Raw genomic sequence first — 14,589 nt, forward strand, 5'->3', positions numbered from 1 at the left:
TTGCCATGGATACCGCAAGTGTACCATAATATGCAAGCTAGAAAACATCTGTGGGTTTACATCATAAACAAATGTATCACATAAAGTCATATTGACTGTAAAATTGAGTTCAAAGCCATGTTAAGTGATAATAAACAGTACTAGTATTTGCAAGATATCTGCTTTGCCAATCACCAAACATCACCAAGCAGTTCTGGAGTGATTGAGTTTTTAGCATCTTAAGGTGTCATCAAGTTACTGAATCATACACTAGATTCTTTGTTCAACAAACAAAAATTTAGCTAGATTCCAAAATCAACATGTGAAGTATTTTCCATTAAGACTACCCTGGTAGTACAAGATATCCCCTCCTTTTTTAGCTCCGCTGTCGACTTTGTCGAGCGGAGCTTATCATACCGGTATGAGTGATTTTCCGTCGTCGTCCGTGTCAACGTTTTACTTTTTCGACTTCTTCTTGAAAACTACAAGCCTGAATGGTTTGATACTTGGTGTATATGTACCTTGGGTAGACCTCTCTCAGAATTGTTAATTTCATGATCATATCTTCAATTCTCTAATTTTGGTGAATATTTTTGTCATTTTTGATAAAAAAGTGATATTTTCAACTTCTTGTTGAAAACCGCAAGTCCAATTGCTTTGATATTACATATATAGGTACTACATGTGGACCTCTCAGATTTGTTCATTTTGTAATGACATCTTCAATTCTCTAATTTTGGTGAATATTTTTGTCATTTTTGGTAAAAAGTGATATTTTCTTCTTGTTAAAAACCACAATCATTTATGGTGAAAATGATATTTTGAATATTGTTCATTTTCTAATGATATCTTCTGTTCTTTAATTGAAATGTGCATTGCTAACAGCGGAGCCATCTCAGCCGAAAGGCTGCTTGTTAAATTTATAAAACTCGTGTTATCACTTACTAGGTTAGTTATGTTTAGTCACGTCCCTGTAGCAGTAATAGAACAGCAATGCATTATGTGCTAAGTTTTGGTAAATATAGCTCATGAACACCATAACTTTCAAGTAGAAGTTCTACTTTTATTGTTGTGATCACCTGTATGATTGTTGGTATACATGTCTCTTGAACTACATCTGACCAAATGTATGCAAATTGTGTTTAAGTTTTGCAGCCAATCAGAGGTTGTCACAGACCGCTTTAGTCAAACATAGACTGTTTTAGTAAGGCGGGTTCTCATTTATTGATGAATACGATTAGAAGAAAGATCTTGAACATTATTTTAATATACACACTTTATAAGTAGTTGTAGATGTTAGAAGTGTATATATACACCAGAGCAGCCATGAACCAGTGATTGCAGATTAAAAACATACAGAGCCTTTATCAACATAAAATTTTAATCATTGCAGGACACTCTACTGGAATCTTTATTATTTTGAAAAAGCAAAACCAACAGACTTATGCAGACCAAACATGCTCACTGGAATTACACTCTACGTGATGAGCACTTCATTAAATAACAAAACTTACAAAATTAAGCTTCTGCTGTTTATTCAGTAAGTGCAGTACAATGTACAGGTATATACCGTACATGACATGCATATGGATGAAAACAGTGTCTCTCAATTTAAATGTGACAATATTACAGTAATCTCGTATGAACATGTGCTGATCATGGTGTATTTATAAATACAGTACATGTTGATATCACCTGTAGTCATAAGATCAACTATCCTTACCTAGTTGTGTTTGTATGGTTTTAATAAGGTAATGCGTGTAATTTAACCTTTTACAATAGACATCGCAACATTAATTTGTTGCTGTTTTTAGTCTGCAGCATTTGCATTTAGAGAATGTTTCAAACGGTTTAAATTTGAACTCTTCTAAATTGTGAAACATAATATTTTGACTCCAATAAAAAAATAATAATAAATATTCATTAATATTCATATTGCTCATTAATATTTATGAGCCACATTTTGTACATTTTTATGTATTTTTCATAATTTCTTACCAATGAACATAATTCTCCATCGAATTCAGGTTTTGGGGAATAATGATGACAATGGCGTAAGGAGCAATTATTCATGTGACCCTTGTTTACATGTAATTAGTACACTGATGTACTATGAGTGCTAGCACAGTTTACTCGCCAAATGACTTAACTAAATTTGTCTGGACCGACTTCTGTTGTCTTTGTAAACCCATTTTTTGCACTGGATCAGATAAATGACGCAGCCTGAACTGTGACAGAGGACTGTTGTTCCAGTAACGCATCGGACTAAGCAATGACCTTGGAGAAACAGCAAATTTTGACTGAGACACAGAACGTGACGACCTTACTGCTCTCGTGGGTGCAGGACTTGACCAGCTATGATAAAGTAGAAACAAAATTTTAAATTTATACTTTGAAGTGTGAGTTGGTACCGATATATGATCAATATTTTCAACACCAAAACTGTCCTTGATTCACCAGTCAGCTGGTTAAATGGTGACAATGCATAAGAACGGTGGAGAAGTTAGGAAACCATCTTTAAAATTACACAAACCATATAACGTTACAATCAAATCAAACAAGAAATCCTCATTTGAGGACATCACCAGCATTAAATCGAAATTTTAAAAAGAAATCCGTGGATGTTTCAACTGCTTTGATCTTTACTTCAGTGTATTTGGTATATTATTTACTCACCTATTTTGAGTTTCTGTAGGAAATGACGTCACCATGTGTTTCCACTGTTTCACTAGAGGATAATTATCTGTGATTTCCAATTTTTCAATAGCTCTCAATACATCTAAGTCTAACTTACTGGGACTACTCCTTCAATGAGAAAGAAAATGTTCAAACAAATCAAGGTTTCAGTAGTCATTTCATTAGTTTATCCAGTGGTTTGCATAGTCAAATTAAGTAGCACACAGTCTGAAGTCAGTCAACCTAGGAAATATACATCATGATATCCCAAGGGGCCAATGTGTTCTAGGCAATAACAGTAATGGTTGATACTTGATCAATCTGTATAAAACAGTAGAGGCATTTATGATGAACTTGTTGTGTGGATGTGTAGGTTTGTTTGGGTCTCTATTTAACAGTTGTATTTTGCCAGATTTGCAAAAGTATTTCTGGAACTTTATTCTTGCAATTTTGTGCTTATGTAATATCCCACTAGTTACATACTGTGTGGTATCTTTATAGCATAATCAACTTCTTTTGTACCTACCCCTGCAAGAAAACTTTTGTTTTGCCATGGTGACTGGTTATATTCCTTCTGGATGACTGAGGGGTAGTGAAGTCCTCAATATTCAATGTTGGAGCAGTATGGGGTGGACTACATTCCGCAACTTCCTTGCGTTCAGAGCGAATATCAGAGTTCTCATGCATGGTGTCTTTCCCAACTTCACTGGGATTGCCATTAGTAGGTTTCATCAATCTCTTTGCGGGGGAGGAAATGTCAATGGTTATCTCGCTACCTGTATCACCAGGTACATTCACATTCCTGGTATTCCTATCGACAGCATCAGCTTTGTTCGAGGGTACATGCGCTAAATCAGTCAGTTTATTACCAAAGGGTGATCCTAGTTTGAGTTTTGAAAATGCTTCTACAAGAGACTGCTCGGAGACATCATAACGTTCAGTCATTTGTGGAGACACCATGTCACTGACAGCATCGTGATATATTTCTGAACCACTGTCATCAGTGGACTCATCGAAACCTGTCCATTCGCTCAGAGCATCAAAAAAAGTATCAGAACTCCCTGTACTTGTGCTATCATTAATAGACGCGTCAGCTTCTCTCCACTCGGTCCATAATTTGTCAGCTTTTAAAAAATCGTCAGTGTATTGAGGTGTAGAGGACTTTTCAATATTGATAACATTACCAAATGGATACTCAATACATGGTTCTTTCAGTTCATCTGTTTTCGAATCTGACTGATGATACTTGCTGTCAGTTGCGTCCTTGTCACTACCACAGTCTGAAACCTCTGCAGTTTGTTTGTACTCAAGGTGCTTACTTTCTATGTCAGACTCACTGACTTGCATAAGTTCCAAACTTTCTGATAATGACTTCATCACGCTTTCAGCATGCAGAATTTCTGGACTGGGTGTTAGATCTTTGTTATTAGAAACCATGCATGAATCATCATCTAAAATTAAAATAAGTTATATTATTTTTCATTAATTGAAAGGACAACTCTAATGTAATATAAATGAAATAGTGTTTAAAAAACATGTAAATTTAATGTATATTTATTAGGTTTTTCCTTTCAAAATTTCTAGGATACATGTATGATTCTTTCACTCATGTTATCATTGCATCTGAATCAGATTTAAACATTAAAGAATTTGTAGGGTAGCTGTGCTTGGGCTAAAAAAAAACTGAGACGTAAAAAAACGGTGTAGAGAGTGCCTTGTTTATATTTTGTTCTGGTTGTCTTACTTTTCAGTGGAACGAGAACAAAAATAGTGAGCATGCCATTTTGAATGGACATGCATATTGACCAGAAGTGAATAACCCGGAACACATGTGGTTGTATATTATGTTGTTGTTCACAAAATTGAAGTATTTGTCATGATTTATTATAATTCTGATGAATAATATTCATTTTTTCATAAACGAAAAATAGTTGATACTGAGTTAAAACAGCATTTACCATACTCGACCACGTTAATGCCCAAGTCTCCACTTTTGTGAATTCGCCAAAGTGCCCACCCCTTGAAAATGTGCATATTTTTTGTGACCATTTTTGTTTCTTCATTGTAAAAGTCAATGACGATGCAACTAATTTTGTTATTGTATTTCCCCTCAAAGACGTAATATCCCCCTCAATCTGTCACATGGTGAATTAAAATTGTCATTTGCACTCTTTTCCGAGGGGGGTGCTCAGGTAAGCGCCCACCCCTAAAAATCATGATTTTCTGAGTTGAGGACCTTGGGTATAGGTTTTGTAATAATGTAATAATTAGATCCATTTAAAAACTTAATGGGTTTGTTAAAAATAAATAATTTTATGAACTTTTATAAACATATTGATATTAATTTATATATCATTTTTTTAGTCCAAGTTTACAGTATCATAAAATGAGGCTATCTTTTCCATTTTAATAGATAAATACCTTGAGTCATTTCTCTTGAACGATTTTCTAGATAACGCTCTAGAGTACCGAGTCCCTCGAGAGAGGACAGATTGATATAGCAATCCAGAAATGGCCAGAATTCCACCCACGGAACATCCATACTAGAAGCAAGGTCTCTGAAAACAGCAAACATTTTATCATTTCGTTAGATCGACTTTTTAGTTCTGTATTCAATAAGTACATGTATGATAGGTGCCTGCTAAACAGTGTTTCCATGGACACTATGTGATGTAGTCATGCACAATGACGTGCTAGACTGATCAGAACATAACTACATTGTGTAAATGTGTGCCTGGCTATATTTGATGACTATATGGCTTTATAGAGAGAGAGACAGTGTTGATATATTTTAGTTGTGAAGTCAGGACACTCGCTCCATTTAATGAAGTGTGAATTATTTGATGCATCCATGCAGAATATTTCATTCAGTAATTAAGTAATCATTCTGTGATATATATCCTATATCAATCATAATTTTGTGCTGTGATTAAAGAGATCTCCACTGCTCAATTTCACAATTTTTGGCTGTCATAATATTAATTCTTTTGTAAAGTTTATATGCCCGTATCACCATGGTACTGATTGTTACATCTGATCTGTTTATCGAAGGTACACTGTTAATGTAAGATTTGTTTCTGTGAGATGTTCGCTCTATTTGAGAACTATTGTTCTCCCTATAGCCCTGTGCCAGTTACGTTTTCAACAGAATGACTGTTTTTGCACTATCATGCTTTAATTTTTTGGCAGCCAGTTTCTGAGTCACACACACGCCTAAATTTGAAATTACAACCAAGAAGAAAAATTTGGGGCAAATTTTGGAGATAAAAAAAAAATTTAGAAGTCAATAAATTATGAAAATCTGCTGAATAGGTTGCATTTTAGAAATATTCCGCTGGTTATTAAATTTCTTTTGTCATTCTTAGTTCAAACATATCCTTACTTTAAGCAGTGATATTCATGTGACCAAAAACATAAATTTTGATTGATAAAATATTTTTTGGGATTAAAGTCAAAAGATAAAAGGAGAAAAAACAAAGACATACCTTCCTAATCTTTCAAGCCCTTTATCGCTATCACTCCTTTTGATGTTAATGGCTTTCCGTCTTTCACTTCTGGGGGGAGTGATCCAACTTTTGTAAAAATTATTAGCCTGAAATTAAACATTGACAGGCTGAGTGATATAGACTTTATTCTTACAGGTTAGCATTGGCACACACTCTTGCATCAATTCTAATTGATAGAAGACCTTCGTTTCATCAGTACTATCAATGAATAGACAATAATGTAGGAAGACCAAACTCCAAATGTCACGATTGAAAAAGACACATTAAATGGTAAAACTATGTATATTGCAGTATTGTAGTCATGGACTTGTACAATTCAGTCACTGCTGCCAAGATGTATGTATCAATGTATACTACTGACAATGTTGGTTATGCCCTCTTGAGGTGAAACGACTTGATAAAACAAGGGCATCTCATGGTGGCGCTGCAGAAGAATTATATAATAGAACAGAATAATACTGTTTACACTATGTGCATGCAGTTTTGAATTTAAATCATAGAAATATTTGAAGCTTTTGAATGGCAGTGAAAAGTTAAATCATTTCTCTATTGTACGATACTTGGCATAGCATCTGAAGTGCAAGTATCAGGTCGAAATCATCCACTCACCTGACTAGAAGGCATGGGTCCAGCATATGCTCGCATCGTAACAACTGGGTCAATTGGACTACTAGTTGTTCTAGGCAACAAAGGGCTTGATTGGTCAAGTCCAGATGGATCAGGTGACCAGGGCTCACCAATCACAGCATCTGTTGCATTGTCTTCTGATCTCCACAGTGGTACAAAACATTGTTCTTTAACAAAAACAAATTGTGAAATTTAAATTTTCTAATCAATCATTATCGATAATTTTAATTCAAATATTATCTAAAAAGTTAAATGTCCTTTTACTTTACACAAATCAGACAAGGAACTGGGAATAAAATGATACAATTCAATTTGACTTTCTAATTAAGAAGAACACAATCAACTTCTTCGAAGAAGTTCACAATACAAGTATTGGGTGCTAACTACTGTAATAATAAAAAACAAACCATTGAGTAAAGCTCTAATTTTTTCCTTGACGCCATCAACATCACATCGGGACCCTGCAATCTGAAATAATTACAAAGAGAGTACAGTGTTGAAACTATAAATAAACCAAAACACAACTGAGCTACAACACTGTCAATGTTACAGTGTCTAATCATGGTACAGTTCATATCCTGAGAACTGCTTCAATCATGCCAGAGATAAAAGTAATATGAAAAATAGGAACAGGAAATCACAACAATTATATTTACAATTCGAACAAATGCTCTGCCTTTAAATTTGAATGGTCCTACAGCATCTGCAAGCACCATACATTGAAGCACTGTTACGTTGAACTCTCATGATTTGCAAGTGTGTGAAAATGATCACTACATGTATCACTACCTAAAATAATCTGAGCTGAACACTAATCAGTTCTTTGACAGACGGCGCCTGAATTTCTAGAAATGTTGGTTTGTCTTTTGATCATTACATCACACACCTTTATCTTATAAATCCATGGTACAGTGAAGGGCAGAAAGCTGTACCTTATTTTATGAATACAATTATAACAAATTGTAAATACTGATCATCAGCTTTCATTTAAAGTTTTAATATGAATAGTCAGAAACTGCATTCATTAAAACAAAATGGCCACCAGTCAGTCATTTGAAATCTGATATAAAAAACAAAATGTGCATCATGATCTATAATTTTCAAACCAAGAAATCTGTCTATGCACAACCTAAATCCAAATCCAGCATCAGAGAAATGCTTCATTTTGGTGAATAGTTATCGTTAAAATGGCCACTATTCGGCCATATTGAATTGCATCATCAAATGAACACACATGCGTGCATGAATCAATAGAAATGGTGGAAATGATTACACATCAAAGGACACCCAAGATATGAACACCTTTGTGTCACAAAAATGTGTGTCAGTGGCGAGTCCTGTTGATTAATCCGCACACTGATGTGTACAATGTATGGCAGTTTGCATGGTTGTAGATGTCAGTGAGAAACTTCAGCCTCAGCCTCACAACATTGGGGGGGGGGGGGTGTGACTTGTACAGAAATGTAGAATAAAATGTAGAATGTTTATTGAGCACACACATTATTACCTGACTTGCTGTCTCTCCATTTCTATTCTTCACTGTCTTGTCTACACCAGGATGGCTCACAAGAATCTCAACTACTTCCACACTTCCAAACTTACTGGCAAAGTGTAATGGAGTTTCACAGTTCTGTATAACATGAGAAAAACAATCCAAATGGTCTATAAAATGTGGTGCTTCAGATGAACGATGACAAAAAATGATTTTTGAATCATGTACACTTTTATTAGAGATGTGCACATCAAATATTGAGTACCGGTACTATAAAATACTTAATTTTCACTTGGAATTTATTTTCACTATTTTCGCTGAAGGAATGATTCAGTGAAAATAAAATCCAGCAAATAAACTTTTTTTCTTATGTTTTACGTTCAACTCATCGAAAATCAGTGAAATTAAACTCCATACAAAACACCCAAAATATCTTTTTAGCGAAATTAATTCCAGCTAAAATAAAGAATTTCACAGAACACTCACCCCCTTTTCTGGCATATTCAAATACAGATCAATGATGTACGCCATTCGTTTACAGTGTGTCAGGTCATCATCATCGGGGTACATTAAATATAGAAACTTGGAATCCATAAGTGTATCCAGTATGAGTTGACACATGGCAGGCTTGCTACGCTTGGCTACTATATGCAATGCATTGTACCGACATCCCTCCTATAAAGACATACATTAACACTGTGAGTAATCCCATCTAGTATGAGTTGACACATGGCAGGCTTGCTACGCTTGGCTACTATATGCAATGCATTGTACCGACATCCCTCCTATAAAGACATACAATAACACTGTGAGTAATCCCATCTAGTATGAGTTGACACATGGCAGGCTTGCTACGCTTGGCTACTATATGCAATGCATTGTACCGACATCCCTCCTATAAAGACATACATTAACACTGTGAGTAATCCCATCTAGTATGAGTTGACACATGGCAGGCTTGCTACGCTTGGCTACTATATGCAATGCATTGTACCGACATCCCTCCTATAAAGACATACAATAACACTGTGAGTAATCCCATCTAGTATGAGTTGACACATGGCAGGCTTGCTACGCTTGGCTACTATATGCAATGCATTGTACCGACATCCCTCCTATAAAGACATACATTAACACTGTGAGTAATCCCATCTAGTATGAGTTGACACATGGCAGGCTTGCTACGCTTGGCTACTATATGCAATGCATTGTACCGACATCCCTCCTATAAAGACATACATTAACACTGTGAGTAATCCCATCTAGTATGAGTTGACACATGGCAGGCTTGCTACGCTTGGCTACTATATGCAATGCATTGTACCGACATCCCTCCTATAAAGACATACATTAACACTGTGAGTAATCCCATCTAGTATGAGTTGACACATGGCAGGCTTGCTACGCTTGGCTACTATATGCAATGCATTGTACCGACATCCCTCCTATAAAGACATACATTAACACTGTGAGTAATCCCATCTAGTATGAGTTGACACATGGCAGGCTTGCTACGCTTGGCTACTATATGCAATGCATTGTACCGACATCCCTCCTATAAAGACATACATTAACACTGTGAGTAATCCCATCTAGTATGAGTTGACACATGGCAGGCTTGCTACGCTTGGCTACTATATGCAATGCATTGTACCGACATCCCTCCTATAAAGACATACATTAACACTGTGAGTAATCCCATCTAGTATGAGTTGACACATGGCAGGCTTGCTACGCTTGGCTACTATATGCAATGCATTGTACCGACATCCCTCCTATAAAGACATACATTAACACTGTGAGTAATCCCATCTAGTATGAGTTGACACATGGCAGGCTTGCTACGCTTGGCTACTATATGCAATGCATTGTACCGACATCCCTCCTATAAAGACATACATTAACACTGTGAGTAATCCCATCTAGTATGAGTTGACACATGGCAGGCTTGCTACGCTTGGCTACTATATGCAATGCATTGTACCGACATCCCTCCTATAAAGACATACATTAACACTGTGAGTAATCCCATCTAGTATGAGTTGACACATGGCAGGCTTGCTACGCTTGGCTACTATATGCAATGCATTGTACCGACATCCCTCCTATAAAGACATACAATAACACTGTGAGTAATCCCATCTAGTATGAGTTGACACATGGCAGGCTTGCTACGCTTGGCTACTATATGCAATGCATTGTACCGACATCCCTCCTATAAAGACATACATTAACACTGTGAGTAATCCCATCTAGTATGAGTTGACACATGGCAGGCTTGCTACGCTTGGCTACTATATGCAATGCATTGTACCGACATCCCTCCTATAAAGACATACAATAACACTGTGAGTAATCCCATCTAGTATGAGTTGACACATGGCAGGCTTGCTACGCTTGGCTACTATATGCAATGCATTGTACCGACATCCCTCCTATAAAGACATACATTAACACTGTGAGTAATCCCATCTAGTATGAGTTGACACATGGCAGGCTTGCTACGCTTGGCTACTATATGCAATGCATTGTACCGACATCCCTCCTATAAAGACATACAATAACACTGTGAGTAATCCCATCTAGTATAAGTTGACACATGGCAGGCATACTGGCAAAGTGAAACTTATAGAATGCAAATTTGTTGTCAATTCGGTAAAATATGGCATATCGGTCACACAAGTTGGTAAAATGTGGTATTGATAGTTTTTATCATTAAAATAGCCACATGCATGAATGTGTGGGAATGGTGGAAACAAATAGACATCAAAGTACATGTACACCCAAAATAAAACATTGTGTCAACAAGTCATATCGGCTTAGAGGGTACACTGATGTATACAATGTATTGCAGTTTGAATAGTTGATTTTTTTTTTTATTTCATTTAACAGTGAAGTGTGTTCACTTGTGTTCACTCAATTAAAAGGGCAAGTCCAAACAATGTTCCTGCTGAACCTTGCTGTGAAAGAAATATATATTTTTTGTGAAAAGCTTTTTTGAAAAACTTGGAAAGAAAAACAGTTTATGATGACCTACTACAGAATGGAAGGAATCCAGCAGTATAATGATACTTTGGCTTAATTAATTAACAGCCACATACCATAGAAAAAAAAATACAAAAAATAAATCCACTCCTTCCCCTCCTCTGATCAAGTTCAAAATCTCAATTTTGCAGTTTTTGATAAAAAAAAAACATGGGCAAGGTGAGGTGGTTGGCAGTTGGGTAACTTGAAATGGCAGGGCAGTCTGGTGACACGAGGTGGCTGGCAATATCAGGAATATACCTATTTCAATACAGGCATGTACAAAGCAAGCAACAGTAGACAATTTCTAAACAAACCTGTAGTAAAACCGGTGTGTCTCCAGCACTAATCAGATACCTAGGATTTTTCCAAATCAAGTCGGTTACTTTATCTTTATCGTTATGCTCAATTGCCTTTCTCAAACTCACCAACTCTGGCATTTTAGGACCCTGGCAAAGAAAGAATAAATGCAGCATGAATTACTTTTCACGGGTAAATTAAAACACTGTTTAGACCAAGATACAGACAACAACTTGATAATGCAGTTGCAGTCCTCATAGCACTTTGTTGTAAACAGTGGCAAATCACAGCCAGTTGACTGGAGCTTACTTTCAAAATAGAAATTCATCTGTGAAAGAACATGGATTACTACACCACCCTGTATGAAAAGGTTCTTATATGAAATAAGAATTCACAAATACACAAAATGTGAAATGTCTATGACATTATAATAATAGTAATAGACATTATAAATCAATGCTTCTAATATAGTATGTGATATTTCAACTGTGTTGTCTTACCTTGAACTCATTAGCTTTCTCAGAAGCTTTTGTTACTGCAGGTATTACTTTTGTTGGCGTTGATTGAATTCCTGCTTCACATTTGCAGAATGCTACTGCATCTACTTTCTGTTTAAAGACTTTAAATCTTGAGCCTTTATTTCTCTTGACAATTTGTAAGGCTTCATTTCTGTCTGTGTAAACATGGTCCACAGCTAGGAATAAAAATATAGTTAGTTAGTACAGTAGCTGGCACTGAAATGACTCAGAAGTTCATGGCACAAATGCGAGAAATATATCACTTGAATTATTGAATCACTATGCGAAAGAGCATCCTAATATATCATTATTACGATAATTTGTTCAGCTTCACACAACACATTTTATTGCCATATACCATTCTCCTCATCCAATGCTTTGGGGATTCATTATTGCTTGAATAATTCTCTTAAATAATTAAATCAAGTAGTGCTCTCCAAATCTGATATCCCTTCTTGAAATAACCTTTGAAGATTGCCCATGATGTGCGAGATCAACATAACATCTGAATTACTAATACAGTATTCACTCTATTAGAAGCACATTTCCAACAGAAGCATGTATAAGTGAACAATTACATTTATTGTAGAAAAGAGTTGGTCAGGTATCCACTGAGCTCTCAGGAGCTGCTTTGTCCTTTGAGGAGCTCCGTGCAAATTTACAATGTATGCAAGAATATTTATGCCATGATAAAACTGGAACAAATTGAAAACCCATTGTTTAACTCCAAAAGAACATCAACTGTTGTATAAAAATAGGACAACTTAAACGTAAATACATTTAAATGTTTGTACATTTTTAGGACATTGTAGCAAGGTTTCTGAATAAAAACTATGCTTCCTTGCAAATTCTGGGTCTGAAGTTCAAATACGTGTCAGCGACTTTCTCCAAGTCATGTAATAATACCGTCTCCATGCGTAAATTTCACCAAATTATGGGCCGTAAATATTTGCTGTGTCACGTAGGATTGTTGGCGTAAAACATCAAATGACTTTAATTATAATATCTTGCTCTGATTTGAGTGAAAAAAATATTTCCCAATAAAAACGAACTTCAGTGTATCGCACTGAAATAAAAACTCGTATGCTGTAATTCATAACTTCGTGACTACGCAACATTAATAAAATGCTGGATCGGCAGTACACAGTTTCCTAAGTAAAATACCATTACATTAAACAATCAAGATCAAACTGTGTGAATATAATTAGGCAGCTAATTTTTCTAATCAACTAGTTGAAAAACTGTTCGTATTCGGACAGAAAAACGCTGTTTCCGGGTGACCTCATTACAAGCTAATTAGTAAAATCCACAGAGCTCCTTGAAGGAGATAGTAGCTCGATAGAGCACCACAAATACCGGACCAGAAACCTTTTGCTTGATTGTGATCACCTCCCTAAAATGGGGAAGGCACTGGAGGGGCAGGGTTAGAATTAAAGCTATGGGGGGGGGGAGGGGGCAAAGGAAATCATGGAAAAATGAATTGCTTTTCCTTGACTTTTTTAATTTCAGTAAATCTACATAATACTTGATTATTGGTAATGAAGTTTTCATTAGGATCTAATCTAAATAAAGGCAAGGTCCTTGATCCTTCTCTCAATGCTATTATTATTATTCATCCAAAATATTCATTTGGGGGGTCATTAGGTCAGTCTCCAGGGTCGGTCGAGGAATAGGCATGCGTGTTCTAAATTTTTATACTACATGTCCGTGTAAGCCAATAAAAAGAAAAACTACTCATAGGTAGTAAACCTTGTTTTGATAGTTCCATCTGAACTTTCCTGTACATTTATATTTCACAACTTCCGATATAATACCAACCTATATCGTTAGAACCATCCACCTCGTCAACACAGCCTCTTGGGAAACAAACAGCATAAAACGAAGTTGGTGGTTTCTCATTGGTAGAGTCGTCAGTCGCCGAAAGATGCCCATCATCACCACTGACGCAATTGATCTGAGTTGTCGAAACGGTGTCAGAACTTGTTCCGGGTTCTTGATCACCAGAACTACCCGTCACAGAATGCTCACTCTGGACTTGTATGTTCAATAAACCGCTATCAGTACTGTCTCCACCGAATGACGGACACTGCGAGTCTTCGATCGCTCCTCTTGACTGAAGCAAACAGTTGGCTAATTTACGTTCGAATAAGGATCTTGTTGTGTTAGTAATCGGGCCAGATGGGAGACTATTTTGTCGAAGTTGATCTTGAAGTTCTTTCACACTAAGCTTGGAAAGTCCTTTCCGAATGTCTTCCATAATCAGAATATATCTGAGTAATGAACTTCTTCTCCGAAAAAACACATTAAAATCCACGTAGTTGTCGGAAAATAAATTTCATAGTTCACAGAAATCAAAAAACCCGGTATCGGAACTTGTTTCATGCGCATGCTCGGAGAAAATATTGCTGTTTAGGTGGGCTGTTTTTGTATGCTAGGTTCCTCTAACTTCATGTCATTGTACTCCTCC

At 36.2% G+C, this 14,589-nt stretch overlaps 1 protein-coding gene across 1 annotated transcript; it reads right to left on the minus strand.

Moving 5' to 3' along the window:
- Window positions 1–1,497: 1,497 nt before the first annotated feature.
- On the minus strand, window positions 1,498–14,379 carry LOC100367770 (ankyrin repeat and LEM domain-containing protein 2-like). The gene is made up of 12 exons (XM_085498355.1): window positions 13,941–14,379; window positions 12,105–12,298; window positions 11,622–11,753; window positions 8,767–8,955; window positions 8,296–8,418; window positions 7,196–7,256; window positions 6,771–6,955; window positions 6,141–6,247; window positions 5,077–5,213; window positions 3,182–4,106; window positions 2,656–2,784; window positions 1,498–2,334 (listed from the first exon to the last, which is right to left on the minus strand). Exons 1-12 carry the CDS (start codon window positions 14,377–14,379, stop codon window positions 2,109–2,111), a joined length of 2,847 nt encoding a protein of 948 aa, XP_085354481.1. The 3' UTR covers window positions 1,498–2,108.
- Between the last annotated feature and the right edge of the window lie 210 nt (window positions 14,380–14,589).

Source organism: Saccoglossus kowalevskii, chromosome 4 (assembly GCF_978046115.1).
Source record: "Saccoglossus kowalevskii chromosome 4, keSacKowa6.1, whole genome shotgun sequence".
Lineage (NCBI taxonomy): Eukaryota > Metazoa > Hemichordata > Enteropneusta > Harrimaniidae > Saccoglossus > Saccoglossus kowalevskii.